Genomic DNA, 26665 nt, shown 5'->3' on the forward strand with positions numbered 1-26665 from the left:
TGTTTCATGTGATTTCTGCCATCATCTGCAAGTTGGAGTGTTTCTTAATATTCCTGAGGATAAAAAAAAAGGAGGTTTAGGGTTGATTAACTGCATTTACAGCATAACTCTATAGTATGAATACTTTTTAGTCTAAGGAAAACGTCCAGATTCCAGAATTTGCTCTCACTACACTGTTAAAACTACATGCATACATTACTTCATAGTTACATGCTATAGCTTCTCAAATTAGCCTCAGTCATTAGCTACCTTCTACCGTGTGTTCATATTTGCTTTGCACAAAGGACCAGCTTTGTTTTCATAGTGTTTCTGTCACAGTCAGAGACTGGGAAGTGCAGTCTGAGCAGGAGTAAGATCACTTCTTATATAATGTTTGCTAAACAGGCAGCAATTAATCTTTCTTACTTGCTAGCTACTAACCATTAGCCTTGTAGCTCCAGTGCAAATGTAAAGGTGCAAATGTCATACATCAACCAAGTGTTCGTTGACTAAATTTGACAGAAGGGGAAAATTGTATAAGTTACGAAATGTACCTAATTGTAATTTAGAAAACTTTGTCCAAATATGAATGCAATATAATGCAATAGTTGACGATGAACTGTTCTCTAGCTCAATAGCATGCTGTTGTACGGTAGAGAATGAATTACGTGAAACGAACAATCACATGAAATCTTCAGGATGTTACAAAAACAAAAATCATCACCATGCCTTCCTAATATTCTGTGTATTTTGTCAAGATTCAGCTGACTGATTTTCTTTAATGAGCCTTGCCTCAGGCTACAGAGCTTACAGGCTCTTCACACACTTCTTAGCCTCACGACTTTGCTGTCCTGCTCTCTGATGAGCCCAGAACCTTTAATGACATGTATGCACGTGCCCACTGTCTTTTGTCCACAAGCTTAATTCTCACAAAGCGCCTGATGAGATCTTGACTCTCAGCATGGGTTTCTGACAAGCTTCATTTTCTCCTGATATCCAGGACAAAAATGTCTGTAATATTTCAAGACCTGTGTTTCCTTTAGTGATTGACTCAAATGGTTCTCAAAGAAAAATCCCTAGGAGAATTAAAACTCTATACAGTGGAATTGACAATGAAAATGCTTGAAATAAAAGCATTCTTAACATAGCTATATAAAATGACTGAATTAATTAACATGCTCTTGTACTATAAAAATAAGTAAGAGTAAACAATAAATAAGTACACCTGAGAAATAAATACACTCAAATACCTTTTATGCCAATATCACTAAAACAATAACTAAAGTAATAGATCCAATATAAAACAGTTTTCTTCCATATCAGTGTAGGCAAATAAAAAAAATTATAGTCTACCTTTGTCCAAGTATGTATCTAGCATATGAAAGTGGGTAGTCTATCTGAATGTGCTTGATACATTGAACAAAAATCTCACTTTATTTTAATTCAATGTCTCATTGCTAAAAGAAATCTGAACTGAATACTTCTACTTCCAAAAATTGTGTTTTTCTGTAAAAGATTTATTCATTCTATTAGTAACAATAATAGTAACCATGAAAGCAGTAACAATAAAACATAGTATGATTTGCATGTTTACAGCCGTCTGAGGTATTGGCAAGACATAAAAAAATTAGTGTTTTTAAATTTGTACCAGCAGAGTTGATGGGCGACAGCATAGACAGCAACTTCTACAATACTGCACAGACCTGTTAAAATGGAAGTCATGCTGAGCTTTTCCTGCCTGAAGACCCATAAATATTTTGGGGATAAAATTATGGGATGGTAATGCACTACGAGGCCCTCCCAGCAAAGCCATTTATTTTCATCCTTGGCAGGGAGAGATCTATTACTGCTGGGCAGAAAGATTTTTAAATCACTGTCCTGGCAGTCAAACCCACTCACTGATGCCTTTTACTTTCAGGTGTGAAGAAGCTTTTTTTTTAATAACAGATTTTATGACCAAGAGCAGAAAGGGTTTGTCCTCATCACCATAATTGTGAGCTTGATTGCTTCTCTGATCATGAAATGCCAAACAAAGTTGCTGTTTGCCTCCTATTAACTGTACATTAACTGTACTGAACGGAACTGAACTAAACTAAACATTAACTGTAATGGCTATAATGGAAGTCTCTAGATGAATGGAGGACATACATGTTAATAAATATAGTATAACGTATAAAATAGAGTGGTTTATGTCTAAGATGCTAAGATTGTATGCTGAACTGCAGGGTTGGCATATAGAGGTGGCAGAAAAAGAACATAGATTAATGGGAACTGATATGAAGATACCAATCTTATACATGACGTGAAATTAACAACCCAGAGACTGTTAATTCAACATTCAATACATGCTTATGATGCTTGATATTGTTCATTGCATATAAATCTATCCATTGGAAGAAATAAATAAATACATAATTTAAAAAAAAACAACTTTATTTTAAACCAGTTGGGTTTGTGAATCATCTACATTTATAAGTTATCAGGAAAGCTTCTAAGACAGAACTTTTTTCCCTTGGCACATTTTGACATCACTCCAAATTTTGTAGGCAGAATTTAATCTGACAGCTAAAAATTCTGCAGATTATTATATTAGATATTTTTCACTTTGCGCAATTTTGCAGATTGAACTTAAACGTTTTATACCAACATGAGACAAGTATATGAGATTTTGTCTTATTTTATATAATAAGATACATTTAGCTAGATTCTTAGATTTTTTTTTTTTATTAGAGCTAGTGTTTGAATTTTATGTACTTCTCATGCAGCCTTCAAAGCTATAAAGGTCTGGTGTATAAGAACTCAAGTGGAACATCAGCCTTTAGAATGGGGAAAAATGAAACCTTAGTGATTTTGACAGTGGCATGGTTGCTGGTGAGAGATGGGATGGTTCCAGTGAATGAAAAACCTTGTTGATGAGTGAAGTCAAAGCTTTCTGCTGACAGAAAGGCTACAGTGACTCAGATAACCACACTGTACAATTGTGGTGAGTAGAAAAAACATGTCTGAATTAGGGATGTACCAATACCACTTTTTCTCTCCCGATCCGATTCCGATACCAGCGTTTGCCGGTATCGGCCGATACCGATCTGATATCTGTGTTCTTTTCTACCTTTAAAACTAAATAATGTATAGATATTAAGATATATTTGTTTCTGGTAAAGAAATACAAAAATGTCCATTACTGGATGAAAAATGAAAACACAAGAAACCTTTAAAAAAGTATTAATGCCTTAGCAAACAGTACTTTTAACAGTTAGTGGTATAACAATCTAAACCATATACACTGCAATTATTAAATTTAATTATTTTCTGAAAAAAGGCAATATTTTAAAGTGAATCTTAAATTAGAACTCTTGAAACACAATGCAAAATGTATTAAACAGTAAACCTTGCACCCAAATGAGCGACATGTTTAACGCGCTGAGGTAAATGGAAAGCTGCTAAAATTGAATGTCTGTCGCATGCGGTTGTGCAACATATTTACTATAAAATTTATTATATTTATTTTCATTAATGCAATTTCATATATAAGTGTATTTTTCTTATAAGTTTAAGCAATAGTCTATGATGTTTGCTGTTCATTAAACAACCACCACGGGCATGGGCGTCGGAAGCAAATAAAAAGTGGGCGTGTCCTGTCCCACACACATATAATGGTTCCGACGCCCCAGATTTCAGGAAGCAGGAGCGTGGTCAATGCTGTAGGTAAAACGTGGAATGGAGTTTAATGTATTAGGGAATTCCTCAAGCAGAATGGATTCGACTGGCGGCGCTCTGAAAAGTAATATAAAAAAAAGACATATGCGCTGAATAGAGACGGTAAAAGTAGGTGGGTCCAATATTATTGGTCTTAAAAAGTGGGTGAGTCCTGTCCCACCCACATATAATGGTTCCGACGCCCATGACCACGGGTATCGGATTTGGATCGGTCACGCACCACCGATACCCGATCCACTCAAAATGCTTGGATCGGCGCCGATACTGATCCAAAATATCGGATCGGTACATCCCTAGTCTGAATGCACAACAACTCAATAACTGAACTGTAACATAGCCCTGTTCTGATGAATCTTGATTTCTCCAGATGGTAGTTTCAGAATTTGGCACCAATGGCATGAATTCATGGACCACAACTTCCTTGTGTGAACAGTCCTGGCTGGTGAAGGTGGTGTAACGGTGTAGGGCATGTTTTCGTGACACACAATGTCAATACCAATCAATAATCACATGTAATGCCACAGACCATGTGAGTATTATTTCTGACCATCTTTTCAGGGCCACAATTTACCATCTACTAACGGCTGCTTCCAGCACGCTAATTTACCACATCACAAAGCATCTCAGTCTGGTTTCATGAACGTGATAATGAGTTCAGTGTTCTTCAGTGACCTTCTCAGTCAACGGATCTGAATGCAGTAGCACACCTTTGGGATGTAGAAGAATGGGAGATTCACAGCATTAAAGTGCACCTGAAAAATCTGCAGGAATTGTGTGATGCAATCATGTCAACATGGACCAGAATGTATATATAGATATATATTTTTATACCACTACTTATGTGACTTTCCCAGTGGCCCATTCAAAGTAAGTTTAGTAAAAACTTCTTTTTATCACAGAAATATTATAGAAATGGAGTCTTTGTTGGAGTCTCATGGCCAGAAAAGCAATCAATTTTGTAATTATGTTAATATAGACAGATTCTCATGGGAAATGTGCTTTTACACAAAAGCTGGAGGGCTGCAAGTTCAAACTTTGTAAGCACTGCTGCATTGACCTTGAGCAAATTTTTCAAACAAAAGTTCCTCCTAAAGTGTCGGCACTTTACTTAAGTTCATTAACCCTCTTTTATGGCATCTCACTGCAGGTATGCCAGAAATTTGACTTTATAGAAACAGATTAAGATCCTTTATTTGTTCTTTTATCGCATTTTAATTAGCCTTAATTCACGCACTGTCTTCTAGTCTGTTCTCCCACATCACTGATTAAACTCAATTGCTACGTACTAAAAGGCTTTTTAGTTCTAGGTTGGTTTGATCCTTGTTTATGAACAGTATTTTCTCTAAATTGCTCTATAGACACCTTTAGACTGAGGCGATGGAGGAGTTCAAAATAAATTTTCACATCTGTATTTGAAATAGTAACAAAAAGATGACAATTTATAGTGATTCAAGCTGGTACAGTACAGAGGTCTCTTATTGCCTCACCGTTATGATACAACTATTTACATACAATATTTATCTTCAGCTCAGAGCATACATGAAGCAGGTTTAGACTGATTTAGTGTATAATAATCAAACACTGTTAAATGTTATTGGCAGCAGCTGATCTTTACCATTTCAACACTGTTGAGTGAATGTCATTAGTTTTTGAGAGAATGACGTCTATAATGTAAGGCAATAACTATCATGAATAATAAAATATAACAGAAAAATAATTTTCTCTTTATTGACTATTTTGGATGACTACTTCGACTATTTGGTGGTATCCCTGCCAAACTGAGCCTAGCCTACGCTCTAAACCTGAATTTTGTGTTAATTAAACATTTCAAGTTACTCGTATTCTTTGTTGTTTTTTCACTATTCGAGAGAAAAATTGAGTGTAATGATCATGTTCAGAAGAGACAACTTGGTATATCACGGTTTTCTAAGGGATGGGCGGGGCCTATTGAAATAGGTGTTGACAGTAAGCAGAGAGATGCCTGGAGTTTTGTCCTGGCTGATGATGCACGTTAGATATCTTTCTGAAAAAAAGTAATAACCCAAAATCCGGAGCAATGTTGAACTGTTAAAAGTTAATGTCAGTGAAATTGTATCTGCAACTGATTTTCTTATGCTCTGTTTTCACAGGTTTTTGTAAAGATGCAGTAGAAATGCAAGTTTTATGAATTTTTATGTGAAAAATGTGGTTACCTATTAAAACATGTATCTTTGTTAAGTCTATTTGTTTAACATTATTAATAGTTATTAATCATAAGAACGGTCTTGAAAGTACTCTGTTTTTAGGAGTCCGACGATGATTACTCATTTCACCACCTTGATTTTAGAATCCTCCTTGTTGTGCAGGAAGGTGTTGTGTTCCCATCTTCTCTTCATCTTAGTCCAGCCTCAGTAAAGATCATCATTGAGGAAGAAGTTGGTGATGGAATGCATCGAAGGCCTACCAAAAGACTTGTGCATTTCTTTTAGACTTGCATATGCACTGCTTCTCAGCTACCCCAAATCGACGAAGAACTCTTTCCTATTCATCCAACAAGTTTTCCTTATGTTGGGTGACAGTGACCTAAATCCCAGGCTACAAAAATTAAAAAAATCAACTTGCAATTTGACAAAATAATTAAGAAACTAACAATCTTTGAGCAGATTATTTTGTCAAGCATGTCCTGTGTTCTAAAATGCTTCAAAGTTTAGCAGTGTTCTGTGTTAAAAGTATTGTTACAGTAACATTGTATAGTATTATTTTGTTAAAAGCATTGTTAAGTATTGTTGTGCTTAAAATATTGTTGCTCTAAATACAAGTTAACAGTTGTCAACTCCAAGCTTAGTTTTAAAGGCTTGTCTCAAGTTTCATTGCAAATCCAGTTTTAATGCATGTCTAGACATTCTCAAAGATATAGCATATTGTTGAATACTGTGTTCTAAAAAAAATCTAAAAAAATTGTTAACAAGCAAAAAGGTTTGCCCATGCAAAAAACCTTCACTTGTCTTTTGATTGACAAGTTAAGTACACTGAAGTGGTACCTGTTTTTTTGCTAACAATAAAAAAAGGTTAAAAGGTTGTTTTTATTGTTTATTTAAAAAATCCTAATTTTGTATAATTTAAGTAGTATAATTTTAAAATTATAAGACATGCTTAAATATAATATATGACTACTTAAAATTATTTGTTAATAATGTTATTATTTATTTGTTTAACTTAAGTTATTTTATAAAACGTATACTCAAAAAAGTTCATGTGAATTAATTAGGGATGTACCGATACCACTTTTTCTCTCCCGATCCGATTCCGATACCGGCGTTTGCCGGTATCGGCCGATACCGATCTGATATCTGTGTTCTTTTCTACCTTTAAAACTAAAGAATGTATAGATATTAAGATATATTTGTTTCTGGTAAAGAAATACAAAAATGTCCATTACTGGATGAAAAATGAAAACACAAGAAACCTTAAAAAAAGTATTAATGCCGTAGCAAACAGTACTTTTATCAGTTAGTTGTATATTTCATGCAATTTCATATACAGTATAAGTGTATTTTTCTTATAAGTTTAAGCAATAGTCTATGATGTTTGCTGTTCATTAAACAACCACCACGGGCATGGGCGTCGGAAGCAAATAAAAAGTGGGCGTGTCCTGTCCCACACACATATAATGGTTCCGACGCCCCAGATTTCAGGAAGCAGGAGCGTGGTCAATGCTGTAGGTAAAACGTGGAATGGAGTTTAATGTATTAGGGAATTCCTCAAGCAGAATGGATTCGACTGGCGGCGCTCTGAAAAGTAATATAAAAAAAAGACATATGCGCTAAATAGAGACGGTAAAAGTAGGTGGGTCCAATATTATTGGTCTTAAAAAGTGGGTGAGTCCTGTCCCACCCACATATAATGGTTCCGACGCCCATGACCACGGGTATCGGATTTGGATCGGTCACGCACCACCGATACAAGATCCACTCAAAATGCTTGGATCGGCGCCGATACCGATCCAAGATATCGGATTGGTACATACCTAGAATTAATGATTTCTAGATAAGACTAGTAATGCAAACTATATTTGTCTGTTGCACCCACTAAAGGTTCTATGTTAAGCATGTTTAGTTTCACCCCATGTAAAAACTAAACTTGATTAGTGCAAAGGGTTTCCACGTAATTTTCTAGTAAAGTAAAAAAATTAGGACTATAGAAACAGTTTTCTGTCCATTAGTCCACTTACTTGTTTACTGTGTTACTCACCTCTGCCATATATATCTCCTTCTGGCAAACCCATAAAAGGTGGAAAAACTTTACATTTCACAAAGCAGTGCATTACACCTTGTTATTGCTAGCAAGTGAGTCTCTACAGTGCTGTTTCGACGAGGGTAGGGAGAGCCATGAATAAAGAATAAAGCCAGCAGCAGCTATTTTCTTGAATGCATTCACCTGTGAGGAAGTAAATCAAGCTGAGCACCAGCTTAAAGAGCTTTGCTTTGCAAGAAATAAGACACTACTTTACAATATCCATATTTTATCTTGATATGGAAGCTTTGCACTTCACATAGAATTTTAAAGTAAAATTTAGTTGGGAAATTTGCACAGTATGTTGTACGATTAAATTTAAACTTCAACCTAATTTCCTGGCTAATGAACTTAAAAAAAACCCCAAAAAAACCCTTTGACTCCTTAGTTAACTCAACAATTGCTGGAAAGGTCTTTTGTGACTTTTATGGTAGTTGCTTCTGTCTTTCATTAACCAGAAAATGTGGCTTGGTCTTCCCAAATGTAGAATTAGTTCCAAATTGGCATTGCTTCTTGGTATTGCTGTGGTCTGATTTTTCTTTCTAATTTGTTCTGCAGTGGTGATGGGTGATGACATTGCAGCTTCTTCTCTGTTTGAGCACTTCCTGCATGAAAATCCATAAATATATTTGGGAAAAAATGATGGCATGCCAAACCACTACAAGGCCCCAGTCCCAGCAAAATCATTTATTTTTTATCCTTGACAGAAAAAAAAAATCTATTTCTTCCTGGCACAAGTGGTTTTTAAAATCACTGTCCTGATGGTCAAAACCACATACTGAATCCTTCTGCACCTTCACAGCAACATGCACAAGATGAGGGAGCTTTTTTGGGCTAAAAACAAAGGTTTTGTCCTCATACATATTAACTTCATTGCTTCTCCGGCCATGAAATGAAAAAAACAAAAAACCCCTTTACATGAAATGTTGCTGTAAACCAAAAACAGACACTTATCATACGGCTCTGTCATGTCTGAGGTATAAGTATTTAGATTTATGTCATATCCTATCAAAACAGGCCATCTTGACCTTCTGAAGCAGGTGACAAGTAAAATCAATTCACAGGCCAAGACAAGACAGGTCAATTATTTCATAATTATCCATTCAGACCACTGATTGTGGAATTTATCATACTTTTAAAAGTCAATGTCAATGTTGGTAACACCATTTTTACATAGAGGTTCTCTATGCATATCAAGTTGGACCCAAAATTCCACACCTCCTTCCTGGCTGTACAGTTTGGGAGGCGTGACATCAAACCACGAGATGATGAAGAAAGGAATTCCAGCTTTAAGTTTTTATTTAAATTATTATTACTTTTATTTTATTTCTTTTTTCGTGATAGATGACAATGACATTCACCATCAGACACTAAACTGAACATGATGCTCTCAAACAACTGAAAAAATCCATTTGAGTTGACTTTGTGATGATTATATGAGATCACACTGGCATATGAGTTTTACTGATGCAGACAAAAATGATAGCTTGCAAAACAGTTATTTTATCTTGAGTTGAGAACGGTGCTCTGTGATCAATGCAAAAACTGTCATGCTGACATCACTGGCAGCTCACTGCTGGCAACAAAGTTTAGGCAGTGTGAGAAAAATCTCAATAGTGTGTCCGCTACCATGAGGCTTGTCTAAAAAAAAAGGCACAATAAAATGAGCAAACACACTGTTCAGCTACAATTATGATGAAAAGTAAACAAAAAACATTATTACCTCAAGCTTACTTTGAAGAATGCTTCTGTTTATGCAGATGAATCTGGATCGTTCTGATTAATGACCTAAACAGAATTCAGCAATATTCTGTAATTGCAGGTCTATCGTTAGACAATCTTTAACATATAATTTGCAAAACTTTTACTGGCATCATCGTGAACAGAATGACTAGTAGATTGTATTCTAAACAATTAATATTGAAGCATTAACTAATAATTTAATTATTGGCTACATGTGAAAAAAAATAAAAAATAACCCCACAGCATTTCTGACTATTTATGGTGTAAAAAGGGAAAACTATGTGCATGCTTTAATAGCCAAAAGCCAGTGGAGAAACATTAAAAATGAGTCTATGCCCAGCTATGCCCTGCCCCTCATAAACAATAGGAGGAATATGAACGTTAATTGTAAGCATACTAATGTTTCTTATGTTGTATAATTTATTGTTGATTCACAAACTGGTGCTCACTCCTGGCTCAAACTAAGTGTGCATATGTTCAAATGGTTTTGTTGATGGCCCTGGAGAGGCAGGTTATTTACATGTAGATATATGGTCAGCAGATTGGGCTCTGAGGCTGTGATCACTTAGAGCAGTGATGCTGTAAGTGAGGAAGTGTGGAAGTGCAGCAAAGTAGAAGCAAGAGAAAAAGCGTCTACTCAGCATGGACTGCTTACTACAGAGGGTGTCAACAACTGGCAAGATACGAAACGTTGCCTCACATTATCCACATGCGCTGAATTAATGCTGTTGAGAGTGAATATATCAGGAGGTTATGGATGATATATAAATCTTTGAGGGCAAGAATAGAGCTTTTAACACCTTGTAGAAGAGGCACAATTCATTTCCTGATGTACAGACCTGGTGATTTATGAATGGATTCCTTACTGTGTAAGGCTAGAAAAGGTGAGCACCCACCGATAGAGGTTTAGATAATTCATTATTTTTGCAGTTTTGCCATTTGATATCTTTGTGCTCGTTTTGCTGACAGAATTTATTCAAAGGATGGTGATATTTGCTGTATTTAGCCCATACTGACGTTGGCAGTCTGTAGTGGGAGGATGATGACAGGCAAATCTCAATTTCCTGTTATGTATTTCGTGTTACATTATAATCTTTAACATTTAGCACGTCTCTCTCAGGCTCCCACTCATCCAAACACTGACATTAAGTATTCTTTTTTATTAAACACCCTCCAACATGAAACATATAAATGAAGCACACAGTAGTACATAATAATAATAATAATAATAATAATAATAATAATAATAATGTTCACTTGTATGCTTTTACCAAATAAAGCTCTGTGAGTGCATTCACTGACTTTCAAGGCTTTTTGTGAGGGAATGTACATAGATTATATATCATAAATGTTTTTTTTATAATATCTTTATTATTAATAATATCATAATTTAATAATATCATTATTTTAATAATGTCTTACTCTCTGTGCTGAGGTTGCCATGGTCTCTTTTTGACTCTATCATCATTATCCAATCCTCACACTATCCCACACAATCTCTGTATGCACAACCACAAGCTGCAGCATTTGAACACACTCAATTACTATCCACTTGTCAAAGATCTCATCCTAACTAAAAACAGCCATTTCTAAAGCAGAGCTTCCTCTCAGTTGTAAATCAATAATTGCTTACTTTCTTCTATCTTATACCTTCCCAAAGTCCTTTTACATTGCAGGAGCCAATTTAGAGAGATGCTCATATCTGATGGGTCAGGTATGTGGCAAGAAATGCAGCGTTAGAAAAATCCCACGCTCAGAAATGTTCTTGAAAGGAAAACAAGTTCAGCTGATGTCACTCAGCAATTACAGAGCGAAATTCTGGCAAAATATGCCAGCTCAGTCAGTAGAAAAAGTCTGTTTTGCTGCACCTAGAAATTTCAGCTGGTTTATGTGTTTTATGTTTTAACATTTCTTCCATATGTCCCAGTTGAAACACAGTCCAAATGCTAAGAAATGATGCAATAATACTGTAAGTCCCCTCTCATGCATTCATCAAGTGGTAGAACTGTGCCAGGTTGGAGCCTTGAGGACTGTTCTAATTTGTTAATTTGTCATGTGTCAATAATCTCCTGGACTGGTGTAGGTTCATGTGGGAGGCTTGTTGCATTTGGCAGAGCCTGTCCATGTCCCACTGAGTTCTGCTGTATCTCCATTGGAATACCGGTTGCGTTTTCACGTGCCGGGAATTCTCGGGACTGTTTCCGATACTCCAGGAAGGTACACACCTTGGTGGCTATTGCCACAACATTTTTGCCAACAAAGATGGTAGAGACCCGGCTGTCCTGAAAGAGCACCATGTTAACGCCACGTATGAGGATGGTGACTACGTTGATTGTAACCAAACTGAGCATGGGGTATAGCATCATCTTCTGTGGTGATACATTTTCACCCTGCACACTGATCTCACTTAATGACACACATGGTAGGATCAAAAGAAGGATGTAGCAGTAGAAGAACATCAGCCCTTCTGCCCAAATTGGCAGACCTGTTCGTTGGGGTTCCCAAAGGTTTGCCTGGATATCAAGCAAATCCAGGAGGTCTAAAGCAACCCAGAAGAGTCTTCCTCTCATATCCTCCTTCTTCCTAAAAGTCCGAACATATTCCATGCTGTCAAGAGCCACCAAGACTAAGTAGAGGCCTGGTACACATACAGACAGGAGTAAAGTCAGAGCCTTCCTTGCTACAGTCTCCAGACTTTTGCGGTCAGCCTTGCAGTTTTGGAAGACAAAGTAAAGCTTGATCTCCAAAACAAAGATGTAGAGAAACCAGAGGATCATGGCATAGCCGCGGCGTGCCGTCCGTACCTCAGCTCCGACCCACACAGCTACGTAGCGGAGCACTATAAGGAAACACACGTCTCCAACCAGGACAATGATACAGACGCCAATTTTGCGTGGCCCCTGGTTTTGTTCAACCAGGTAGGCATCCATAAAGGCCATGCTGGTCATGATGACAATGGTGGTGAGACAGACGTGCCGTTTGTCTGGTGGTGGCAGCACCATGGCGAGGGCCACCACCACTATCGCTGACTCACTGCTATGATGTCCCTTTTTAACTCCAGCTATGGGTCAAATTGAGACTCTTTTCAATTACCCGATGCCTAGTTACTTTATGTAAGGAGCTATCTTACCTTTTGTGTAGATGCTACTTTCTGCCAGGCGTAATTACTTTACTGTAAATTGAAAGGATTCGTGTCTTCACTCTCTAATCCTTGAGAGTGAGAGTGGCTTTTGTCTGGGTTTTCTTGCTGTACTATAATTGTGGCATGAAAAAGTCAGTCCAGGAGATTACAGGAGGTATTCAGACTGTAAAGATTCTTTCTTTCTTGAAGAGAAGTAATAATTTCAGTCTGAAGCAGTATACTGAAGCCAGGGATGGAGCTGAACTACTTTGCAAGGGAAATGCGAGTCTGAAGGAAGAAAGAAAAGCCAAGCTCACGGCTTGGTTTTGGCAGGTGGTTCCTTTCTGGCCCACTAAACGTAAGAGCTATCCGCTCATTACTCACAGAGTGTTCATTGATTCTGCTTGACTTCTGAGACTGCTGGCCTAACCACACCTCAGCATTTATTGACAAAATGCCATGATTTTCTCCAGGGCCAGGGTACATGCACTGAGTGAGAGAGATCCTTAGCATGCATGTACCAGATATAATGCGCGTCTTTTCAGGTTAGTTTGGGTAGAGCGGAAAGAAGCCTTGAACGCGTGTGAGAATGACACCGAAAATGTAGTGTTGCTTTTCACAATGTAGATCCACTGAAATAACCCAACAGTTTTGGAATGTCTGCATATATTAAATCCAGAGACAGCATGTGAAGGATCAAGTAGCACAGAACAATTGACTCGGTGGAGCAGCCATTCATCACCTAAATAGCAGGGCAGGACATTCAAGGGCCAGTGTTCATCCATGGCTCCCAAAAAGGGAGGCTCTCTCACTTGTCTTCATTCTTCCTCTTCGCTTGATGTAACCTGGAGGGGAGAGAGCGGGGAAAGAGGCATGTCAGCACAAATCTGATGATAACGTATAGCTCGCTCCTCCACACTCAGATTGCATTAGAGCCAGTGTGTCAGATTTATTATGAACTGTGTAATGAATGGAACAGCATGTTGTTGTCTGATTGCTGCTTATCAAATACTGCATGTCAGCTTTTGTATGGCTTATTGAGGCTTTTCCGTGCAGATCTTTTAAAAAAGAGAACCAGGTATTAGCTCTCTGATGCTAAACAATAAAAAAAAAAATCTGATTTACACAATTTGCCTGTATTTGAAGTGTACTTGATCAGCTTTACCATTTTTACCAGTACACTGGCATTCTTTGACACTCTCAGACATTTTCAATCAGTATAAACAAATATATTTATTCATTTATTGCCGCATATCTGATAAAAAAAATGAGTCAGGACACTGCTGGCTTTCAGTGTGATATGATTTCACTTCTGTTGGGATAACCGTACATAGAATTTTAGTTGTAGAAGGTAACACCTTCAAATTTTAGATGCTTATGAACAAACACTTGAGGCATCTCAAAGAGCAGAAATGTGCTTCATATAACCATTAGCTTTGAGAACAGAAACATTTGTGTGTTTGGTTCACGTTTCACAGTTTGGTTCACAGGTTTTTTTTTTTTTTTATGAGAGCTGAAAGTCTAATACAACTAATGTAATTAACACAGAAACAGGGAGTCTGTCAGAAAGCTTGTCATGTGAAATTTAAATTATAAAAAATACATTATCATTCAAGCAGCAGAGGTAGCTCACCGAGCAAGTTATTTGAAGGTTCTAAGTTCAAATCCATGGACTACCACTCCTCAAGAATTTGTGTTAAAGGCATCCACCACTGAATAAATATCAATATGTCATAGTCATATACACTATATGGCCATACGGTCACCTGACCTTCACACCTATATCTAAGATATCCTCAAAATATTACACCAGGTTGGAAACACACAAACATCTAAAAGGTTTGTTATGGTTTGCCAAGGTTGGTGTAAAAGAAATTAAGTGTCCTGCACAGATCCCAGCACCAGCAAGTCTTGCCAGAATGATAGCAAACTGCACTGTATACAAAAAAGGTGATTCCATTTGTTAAAGATGTCTGTCCTGCTATAGTGTGAAGTTTAATCCCTTTTATATACCTATATGGAATTAAACAGTAAGTAAGTAACACTGTGAAAACCAGGTAGTCAAGTCTGTGTGACATGAAGAACTGGATGTGGTTTGAGGCATTATTGGATTTCAATAATAATAAGCTCACACTAAGTATTTATTCTTTATCAGACTAATATCTGATGTTTACTAGAGGTGGAACACACAATAAATAGATTTTTGAAACAGGGAGATGATACAGGAGATTGCTCCAGTTACTCCACATTAACCTTAGCTTGCAGTGATTTCAGAACAATGGAAGTGTGGGTGGCATTGCTGCATCATAGGTCTAGGATCCTATTGTCAATCTTTAGTTTGGAGTTTCTGTACATGATGTTCTTGTGACTGCATGGGATTTTCTTCCAGGATTTCCAGTTTATGCCCACCAAAACAAGACAATATTTGGATTGGCTGGTGAATTGAAGTGAATTGTCCCAAGGAGTTAAAGTGTCTGCATGGTGCCATGCAATGGACCGGCATCCCATTTAGGCGGTATTCCTTGGTGTGGACAAACTTTCATTCCGGTCAGCTACTGTACTACTGTAGTTTCTGGAGAATCTAGAGGTTCAAATATGTGGACTTAAACCATAGCTGCTCTGATCTGTTCTTGTGTCAGAACATGCCTCAATTTTTAAGACATTTGAATAAAAATGTGTAAATTTGTAGTATGTAACCAAAAGTATGTGGACATCTGGTTGTCAAAAAATATTTATTCTAGATTATAATCACCAATTTTATGGGAAGGGTTTCCACATGTTTTAGGAGCATGGCTATGAGTATTTTCCCCATTCGGCCACAAGAGCATTAGTGAGTTTTGGGTACTCATATTGGGCAGGAAGTCCTGGATGGAGTTGACTTCCCAATTAATCACAAAGGGGTTGAGGTCAGGGCTCTGTACAGGTCGTTTCAGTTCTTCCACACCAACATTGAAAACCATGTCTGTATAAACCTTGTAAACATGGTTCTTGTCATGCTGGGACAGATTTAACCCTCATAGTCCCAGTGAATGAAACAGCATACAGAGACATTCTGCACCAGCTTTCTTTTTCCAGCTCTGCGGCAACAGTTTGGAGAAGAACCACATATACAGTAAGTGGTCCAGTGTCCACATATATGTGTCATATATTGACTCTTAAAGTAAAAAAATATTAAACCTGTCTTTCACTTGTAGTAAAATTTTTTGCCCTTTAGGTCAAGAACTGCATCTTTGTAAAAATTTACGCTATGAGTTGCATCCAAAGAAACGTTAAAGACTCGTAATTTTAAAAAACGATTGGACGCAGTCCAATTTATGCTCCCACATGCTTAGAATTAAAACTAGGTGCGTGCAGAATTAAATCACTGCAGTCTCTAGGGCACTGATGCATGCCAATATAGTGGCATTAATTATAGCCTGCTTTGGAGGTGGATGGGTGAAAGATCATGCATGACATTTCTCTGAGAACCATAGATTTAATTATGCTTCCTACAGATTTTTGGCACCAGATATGCCAGCAATGAATGCCTGGAATGAAATGTATTTGAGTTTTTTCATGCTGTCAAGTCAAAATCAAGCCTGAATTACTGAAATCTTTTTATAATTACTCTCCAAATATAACATACTTTTGGAACATAACCATTACTTTTAATATATTTTATCCTCAGCTTCTATTTTGTTCTATAAATTGTTAATGGAAATATGTATGTAAATATAAGTGAATGTTAAGAATTGAGACTTAATGCTCTTCCCTAGCCTTGCTTTCTGTTACCGTAAAAAAAGTTGACCGCTGGATTTACAAATGACAGTTCTAAGCAAACAACAATTTAGTATTTAGTGAGCAAACTCAATACCCAAACATGGTCACGTGAGCATGCGACAAGATTGAGAAATGGTACACATTTTTTGACTCCAAATGGTATACAAGTCTCAAAAAATGTAAGCATCCTTGAGGACTTGCTGAGTTTATAAAGAGTAGTTAATAGCAAACACCTATGACTAATAGCATTGTGACAGGCAGTGTATTTCACAGTCAGAGAGTTGAACTACTGTAGAAGCAAGAAGCAGCAGCCAGCCTGGAGCCTATGTGACCTTTCAGAACTCCATGATCAGAGACTAGGTGAGGGGGTGTGAATAATTCATACACATGAATTGGACTGCAATGCTAATCGCCAGCAGTAGGGAGTGGGATTGTTTCTGATTTGGTCTTTTGAGATAAGAAAGGCTCCAGGTCAAGAAGTTGTCCCAGTATCAACCCTAAAGCTCTGCTGTGAGCAACTGGCATCAGTCCTTCCAGATATTTTAACAAATCGTTGGAATTGCTGAAAAATCCTAATCATTATACCAGTAACCCAGAAAAACCCAAATACGCCACTATTACAGTAGAATTCCTGGGCACCACTATACTGTATCCAAAGATAATGTCTGCTAGGGTTATACAAAGATAAAAACACTTTCATGAGTTTACAAGATTGTATGCTCTCTGTGGTTTTGTTCACATAGTCACTGTGTATGAATGTTTTGTTAGTTCATGTAACACATACTGTATGAATTGATTGAGCTTCACCAAATGTTCTTTAATTTTTTTGTGTAACAAATACACAATTGGTGGCATAATCCTTATATTTAAGTGCACTAAATCATGACAATTTATATGATATGATCAAGCAAAGTTTGCATTAGTATGTCTTCTTACACATGGAATAGGAGAATGAGTGGGATACAAATTACACGACTCCAAATGTTTCACGTAAATCTCGAACGATTTATGAATACATCAGATGTATCCAGCGTGATAAATGAGGCCCTCTGTCCATTTGCTCAGCAAACACGTCATATTGTTCTTGGAAGCTAGCCAAACATCATGTCTACATGAAGCATACTGAGTCTTTGCCTTCGGAAGGGAAACTCCATGTGAGCACAGCAGATGATTTTCTTTCTGTAACAGCTGAAGAAATTCACTCACAGGCTCTGACTATGTGGTTCTACACTGTGATCACTGAATCCGTCCACACCCCATAAAAACAACTGTATGGTTTGGCACCCTTTCAGGACAGCAGAAATGGTTATTGAAATTGTTATTGAATGTAATCTGTTATCTCTTCAGGACATCTATGGCAGCAGGGACAGGAAGCATGCTGGCAGGATTATAGCTGACCCCTTTCACCCCAGACATCGCATCTATTACATGCTTCCCTCCAGAAGAAGTTTCAGTGTCATCACAGCTGGAAAAAGCAGGCATACAAACAGCAGCTTTGTGTTTTTTCCCCTCCTGGTGATGTGGCCCTCATTAACCTCAAACCCATTGATTCTGCATAATAGTATCATCCCCTATAATGTACATATTCCCATAACTTCCTTAGTCTATACATCTTGCACATGTGTATATATTATAATATGTGTATATTTTATAATTATTTGTCTAGGCCTTTTAACAATGGACATTGTCATGAAGCAGCTTTACAGAAGAGAGAAATGATAAATTTATCCCTAATGATCAAGCCAGAGGCGATGGTGGAAATGATATTAGAAAGAAACTTTTAGATGAACCACACTCAAAAGAAAACCTATTTCTTTTTGTGATTATTAAAATGATTTACCGTCTCTGTGTACAATAAGAAAAAAGCCATCTTCATGGTTTCTGAGTTCTACCATCTACAGCAAACTGATGTATCTTTAACACACTGAATTCTACAATAAAATCGATTCTAGAAATGCAGAATTATTATAGCAGTAACGGTATTAAATATCAAAGTCTGAGTCAAGGCTAAAGAAAGTCAAAGCTCTTAAACACTGGCATGAAAAAACGAGAGCTGCTATATCCCTAATGTTAATCACTCAATCTGCTAATGTATCAAATCATGCTTCAGATGCCGACCTATTTAACATTCAAACACTGAACTGCTGCTTGTCTGACAGTCAAGGTCATCATTTTGTTTTAATTATAAGCTAATAAGCTAAATAACAATAAGCCTGGACACAAAATACATAGCTACTCACTGCAAAAGTCTGCAATCTACAGATCCCTGATCCACCTCCATACAGTATGTCTTAACCCTGCTTACATCTTCTGTTTCTCTCGAGGGAGAATGAAATAAAAAACAGTCACATTGTAATAGGATTAACTAGTTGAGATGTACAATATGCATACTGGAGAAGTTCACGATTGTAACCGGTCATCTTATTAGCGCTGTGTGGAGGAAGCAGATGGAAGGCTTAAATCTCATTTCTATGCTTGTCAACTCACTCATGTCAGGGCATGTTCAGAAACAAATTAATGACACATGTGCTAATAAGGAGTTGTGCATGAATGGAGTGACAGAAAACCTTAGCAGCTGTAGAGGAACATTCCCAAAAGCTATTGAGCCAATGAGTAGTCATTAGCTTACAAAACCAGACTGTTGTTACACAATGGAAATTTGACAGCGTGAGAGTTGTTAGTATAAAGGACACTAAAAGAAACTACAATACATAATTTTTGTAAGAAAACTACATAGGAAAATCGGGATGCAACAATAATCTCCCACTGAGAATTAGATAAATAAAATGTTTTGCTAGAACGTGTTCTGTTCGTTTGAATGTTTGGATGTTTCAGGAAGGACATAACAAAGGTACATGACTACTGTTCTGTGAGATTTTCCTTCATACTCATTTTTTGTTCTTTGATACATTTTTTACAATTATCCCAAAGGGCTTAGATTTTATAGAGTTTCTTTGAAATATTTCTCACACACACACACACACACACACACACACACACATATATATATATATATATATATATATATATATATATATATATATATATATATATATATATATATATATATCTTTTTCTTTGTGTCACTGTTATTTAGATTAAAATCTTTTATATTCATTTCATATTCACACAACACCTTTGCTGCAGACATTCTGAGAATAATTCATATTTCTCCTTGTCGGCTATTGTTTCTGTTCCCGCTCTGGACATTCAAAGCTGCTTTTGAACTCATCTCTTGGCATCTGAATTCTTCCAGTGTGAACTTTCAACACTTTTTCAAACATGTTGAGTCCTGGAGAGAAGCTGAATCCAAACCCCACATCAACATCCTGCAAGAACCGTCAGCTTTAAAAGAGAAAACAGTCTCTTTGAGTTCTGACACACTCCTGCCTTGTGACATGTGACAAAACCTTCTTACAGTGTTAGTAAGTGATCGTATTATATACAGGTTTTTCCAACAGAGACTCCTGTCATTTCAATCTGATGTTTTCTTGTCAGCGTTAACCCAGATAGCTAGCTTGTTATTCAGCTATGATTCTATCTACTTAGCTGTTTGTCTAGCTATTTGACATGCTAACAGAATATTTCTCACAAGATGACCATTAAATGTGTTGTTAAATGAATAACTGTTAGAACTTTTTAACAAAACTAAACAAAACAAAACTGTTGGATACATTTTGCTATTAATCATCCGTGTGGATAAACAAAATCCCAAAGTCCCCCAGTACAAGAAGTCCCACTTTGCTGTAATCTATTTTGCTAAATGAAGCCTTGAATAGTGATTCACTTCATCTGGCAAGGATTAATTGACTGATTAGCCGATTGCTGTGGCTCATTTGCACAGCAACAATGTCCCTCACATATGCAGCATCTTAATTTGACTCTTATTAATTAATTCCGGTAAGAACTCATTTCCAGATGGAAGCATATTAGCATCTATGGTGGCTGATTTTAAAATATAAGCCCTTTAAGCCACTCTTCTGTGGTGCAATTATACCCCCTGTTAAAATATACCTCTCAGAGCTGAAATTTTACTTGGACATTGATGAATAAATGGCAGTACAACAAGTACAACTCTTAACCGGTTGGGGTTGTCTTAGTCAGTGGGAATGTAGGACTGTACTGTTTTGCTCAGCTGCAGGCCATCACTGCACTCACATCAGGGGCGTAGATTTTTATAAAAAGTAAATTCGTCCCCCTCACTTTTTTAGTGGAGAGTTGTGTTCACCACATGTTGAGGTTTTAATGGAGCAATGTATATAAATGCAGAGTGATTTAAAATTCAAAGAGACAAGAAAGTTTAAGATAGTCTATACATAACGTTCACGGCAATCAGTCACTCACTTGTCACGTCATCATCACAAGCCCCCAGTACTGTAGCTCGAGTCGGTATCCGAATTATGTTGCACAATGTTTAGTAACTCTGCCTGTTGCTCTTGTTGAATAATTAGCAAGTTTTAATTTAAAGGATTATAAGGAAAAATAGCTGCTTTGACAAACGTTATATAAACTATAAACTATTTATAACGTCTTTTGTTTTAACAAGTGTGTTATCAAAACCCTTATAAGAATAAAGATAATGTTGAACTGAGATTTTACAGAATGTTTAACTCTGCCAATTCTACATAATATCAAGTATGTGTCACTGTATGTACACGACAGAGACGAGAACGACGAATAGTGACATTAAAGATGTCATTTTAATAATAAGGAGCAGGTAAATCACACATACATACAACGTAGTAAAGACGATAACCGACAATGAGTGAAGACAGTGGTGATGAGTATAAATAGAGTCCGGGTGAACAGACAGGTGAAGACGGGAAACAAACATGGTGGATGACGGGGTGCAAAGGATGATGGGTAATGTAGTCCGGTGAATGAGGGTAGATCACGGGAAACGTTACAGTATGCTGAATTTCTTTCTTTCTTTCTGTTTTATAATCATATATATTCATAATGCATATAAAGCATAAAACCTGTCATTTACACAAGGGTTAACTGAAAAAAAAAACAGATAACACTAGACATTTCGCCCCCCCAACTTTTTAAATGACTCACATGTTAGCACCAAATTCATTGTGACTGCGAGTTATAGTACACAGCCAAGCTCTTTACAAGAGGTGTCATATACATGGATTGTTTTTAAATAAAAATCAAATTTGATTTTGCAGCCTACACTTTAAAAAGATCCAGAAGAATAGTATAGGATTCGTAGGGTGAAACTTTTGAAGTCCAACCAGCAATTCTGTTAGTGCTTGTGACAGTAGAACATCTAAACAAACTGCGATAATAAACTCACTTGAAACTGGCACAGTAATACAATTTGTCAAAGAAGAAAGACTGAAAGGTTTTTAAGTGCCTGCAATATAATGACATTCAGCTCATGTAAATGATGATACATTCAAGTTAAACTTAATATCGCACCCATTTTCTTGCAATACTTTTTATGCAAAAAAGTAACCAGTGCTAATATTAGAACTTATTAAAGTGCATGTTTCAAAGTGATCAGCTAGATTTTACCGAGCAATTCATAATAGTTAAGTAATTCTTATATACCTTCTGTATCTGCTTTTTTGCTGGGACAGGAATGCAGTGTTTTTTTTTCTTCTGAAAACAGCGGCATCAGCCTCAGTTATGTATCTCAATCATACATTACTGTATTACACTAAATTGTATTTTTGAATTGTGTCTTGTATTTGATGTGTATATTGTAGTGCAAATTACAGCAAAGGATGGGAAAAGACAATCTCCTTTGCAGATTCTATTCTTCAAATCTGCATTTTCTATCTAACAAACTGAGACCACCCTTCCTGAAAGCACTCAACGAAAACAAAATCAGACATTCGATATCTGATCTGAATATGATAACGATAAGCTGAATATAGGCCCTAGCATAAATATTAACATAACTTCTGAATTTAAGTTGTTTGGCTCTGAATACAGCCCTTAACAAAAGCTTTAATAGAAATAACTGATTTCATTCTGAAAGTTAATGTATGTCACATGATTAGGGTCTCCAACCAAACCTGGAATTGATTTCTTCTGACAATAAAATGCAAAATATATGTGATTCACTCTGTTGGGTCTAGTATTGGGTCTGTGATGAACTTGGAAATTGAGCTGACCCATTGCTCTTGGTTGCTTAATTCCACTCAACTACAAACTGTTGTAGAAAGGACATTATTTACTATTTAGTGTCACCCAAATGAGGATGAGGTTCCCATCTGAGGCTAGTTCCTCTCAAGGTTTCTTCCTCATATCATCTCGGGGAGTTTTTCTTTGCCACTGTCACCCCTGAATTGCTCAAATTGGGGTTTATGACAGAGATAAATAGTAACTTCATTTTAAACTTTAAACTTAAAGCTTTGAGACAATGTGAATTGTTAGAAGTGCTATACAAATAAATTGAATTAAAATGTTCAGTTTTTTTAATGATAACATCTCACCTCAACACAGCTACATGCCAAGGCTATTACATTTCTAACCAAGTGGCAAGATAGAATAAAACGAAAATTCCTAAATTTTCTCACATGATTTTTTCACATGAAGTGATGGCAGCATCACAGCAGAGAGCTGTCTGTTTTGCTTGTATCATCTTCATTACCTGAAAAATAGCCTCCATATGTGACTCTGGCATAGGTCCATGTCTGCTAGTGCACCAGGTGTCTCTCTGTCCCTTTATATTTGGAAGAGCAATTAACATCTCGCCCCACTGACTCTCTTAATTGAGTCATTCTTGAATGCACATTGATTCTGAGGTGATTATATGGTCACAGTTAGCATTTAACAGATGAATGGAAGCATACTGACTTTTACTGACCTGAATCCCCCATTGAGTTCAGGTTTCAAATTTCCCACAGTTTTACCCACTGATATGTTTTCACTTATATTTAAAAAATGATGTATTAAGTTAAATGGATACCATCATGACTGACATTGTGTGACAAATGACTGTTGGATCTTTGTAACTCTGAAACTGAAACGTTGTGAGTTTTTGGTAACATGACAAGTGCAAATGTAGGTAAGTGTGGTGTTCATTAAAAAGACAACAGTTAAATTGCTATTTTATAAAGAGTAGAGGATTGCTGATTTTGATGTTATCAATGAATAATCAACTTGGGATGGTAGCAGTACTTCGCTTCACATTGAGTCACATCACAGCTCCCTGTTGTTAATTATTTTCCTCTAATATTATATTCCATATCATGTTTTATTCAGTGGATGAACGAATAATAGGTAGATAATTCAAACATTCTTTTCATTCTTTCTTTCTTTCTTTCTTTCTTTCTAATAAATAAATAAATAAATAAATAAAATAAACAAATGATTATTCCATCTATGCATCTGTATAGATTTAACAATCAAATCTATATTGAAACCCTCATAAATAAATAAATAAATAAATAAATAATAATAATAATAATAATAATAATAATAATAATAATAATAATAATAATGACAATAATAATACATTTCATAAATGAACTCTTGAATTTTGATTCACTTCATCTGACACAAGTGAACTGAGTGATTAGGAAAAGAGTTAAATTTCTACAAGGCCAGAGGTATTATAAAACTTTCTTGACTTTAATAAAGGTGTCTTGTTAAGATTGTCTTGATCTCCTATTCCTGTCCTGTTTATCATCACTCATGGCTGCCTACTGCATTTGCCTTTGTGTTCATATGCTTCTATGCTAATAAAAACAACTAAGATAAAGATAAGAGATGGCGGGTAATTTTAAATACATTTTACAATTGTGTTGCTATCATTGGATATGGCCTGACTCAATGGGCCAGAACATTGGCAATAAACACAACCTGAGGACCTTTCATTATATATATTCGGACTATTATGTTTCTAGGCACTTGCTGTTTATTTTGTTGTTAAGGGCTAAGATCTTTTTGTTGTCGCTTGTAAATTTGCACAAAAGTGAAGATACCGATCCTGCTGCTTGGTTGTTGAATTTCTACGGCCCTGTCCAGTTCTCCTCGTACAATGGCCCGTCTCCTGCTATCTCCTCCATGCTCTTTAAATAGTGCTGTGTATGTGTAGTGCTGTGTATATTTGGTGTGTATGAAACACACCAAATCTCCTTATGATGGCATGTATGTATATCTCATCCTGGAGGAACTTGACTACCTGTGCAGCCTGCTGATTGGGTTGCTGGTACTTCCTCATGCTACAAGAAATGACAGCCTAGCCAAACACAAAACTATGACAAATCTGTGAGGAAGAAACAAGAGAGAGCAATTATCTGTGGCCACCAGCTGTAAAACCATTCCCTTTTTAAGGGTTGTCTTACTGTTGCTTCTCTAGTGCGCTTCTTGTCATTTGCACTAAAGCAGGTGAAACTGATTCACAATCACTTATGCTACCTAACTGGATAGATTCATTCCTGTGAGGTTTCACTGACTTAGTGTTATACCGTGATGATTAAGTGTTCTATGAATTTTATTTTATTTTTGGGCAGTGTACAGTATATATGTGTAAGTATATGAGTATGTGGATACACTATATAGATTAGTTTTATGAACTATTCCATGTGTGATGACGGATTTTCGATCAATTCAAGAACTCTGCATATTCTGTGAAACTCAACGGCTTTTCTGAAAACACTGCATGTCATGGAAACACTGCATTACCTCACTGGACTGAAATAGCATGTCTTGAGTTTCCTCATGCCAAAATGCCATTATTTGCATTAATTTATTTGACAGACATTTTAATCCAAAGTGATTTACAAGCACAGATGGATTTAATCCAATCATAGGGTGTTTTTTTAGCTAAAAAAAACAACAACAAAAAAAGCAAAAAACCCGAAATAGTCTCAGGTTACTAATATTTGAAATCTAAATTTCTCTTGAGAGTTTGAAGACCTGGACCCATGTGTTCCTCATTTCAGTGTCATATATAAATAACTGACTCTCAGCTAAATCTTGTTTTCTTTCATTGCTTCTCTTTTAGTTTTGCAAAAGCTATTCTCCCTGGAGCTCTAAAAGTCATTTCAAATGTGTATTAATGTGAGGCCTGTAGGAAAAAAGGTCCTGAAATTGCCTATAGACCCCTTCATTTATTCCAGTGTGTTATAATTCAATGCACACTCTTATTCGGTTCTTTCAAGGGGGCACAGTCTGACCATGAAATTAAATTACAAAAACAGCCTCATTGTTGTGCTGCTATTTCAAGTGTTTAGTTGAGGCTCAGAGTGAAAGGACCTTCTGCTCCTGACACTGACCCAGACCCACTGTCATTTGGGAAGCCAAAAGATAATTTGGATCCACAGGAAGTGGGCTGGTGTTTGCAGCAGAATGTGTAATTGGGTCATTAGTATGGACTAAACAGAATGCTGGGACCAGTTCTGCAGTGTGCAGGCTGTTTTCCGTAGCACGTTGCTCAGGTATGGATGTTTTTATCCCAAGACCCTGCAGGCATTGGAGTGTAAAAAAGTGTTAAGTTATTGCATGGCGATGTTGGAAGAATGATCTAAATTTGTTCGATTTCATCTAAACACATTTTTAAAAATTGTATAGACTGATGAATTAAATTCTGAACTAAATGAATGTGTAATATGTAGTCCATTTTCCATCCCTGTGGGAGATATTTATTAGATGCTTATTAGAAGTAATGTATATATTTTACCATGGTAGTATGAAGCACATGTAAATATGCAGCAGCAATCCAATACATTAATTCAATACATTAAATAGGACACACCTTTAACTAAGACTAACAGCCACAGAGGACACACCTTTAACTAAGACTGACAGGCACAGAGGACACACCTTTAACTAAGACTGACAGCCACAGAGGACACACCTTTAACTAAGACTGACAGCCACAGAGGACACACCTTTAACTAAGACTGACAGGCACAGAGGACACACCTTTAACTAAGACTGACAGGCACAGAGGACACACCTTTAACTAAGACTGACAGCCACAGAGGACACACCTTTAACTAAGACTGACAGCCACAGAGGACACACCTTTAACTAAAACTGAGAGGCACAGAGGACACACCTTTAAGACTGACAGGCACAAAGGACACACCTTTAACTAAGACTGACAGA

General features: G+C 36.7%; 1 protein-coding gene across 1 annotated transcript in view; it reads right to left on the reverse strand.

Annotated features, from left to right (window-relative positions):
• Positions 1-11144: 11144 nt before the first annotated feature.
• Positions 11145-26665, reverse strand: part of tmem121ab (transmembrane protein 121Ab) — a 70308-nt gene continuing 54787 nt past the window's right edge. Inside the window, exon 2 of the mRNA XM_060864981.1 lies at positions 11145-13677. Within this exon, the coding sequence (XP_060720964.1) occupies positions 11763-12713 (951 nt within the window). The 5' untranslated portion in view covers positions 12714-13677 and the 3' untranslated portion in view covers positions 11145-11762. The remainder of the gene's footprint in view (positions 13678-26665) is intronic.

Source organism: Tachysurus vachellii, chromosome 3 (assembly GCF_030014155.1).
Source record: "Tachysurus vachellii isolate PV-2020 chromosome 3, HZAU_Pvac_v1, whole genome shotgun sequence".
Lineage (NCBI taxonomy): Eukaryota > Metazoa > Chordata > Actinopteri > Siluriformes > Bagridae > Tachysurus > Tachysurus vachellii.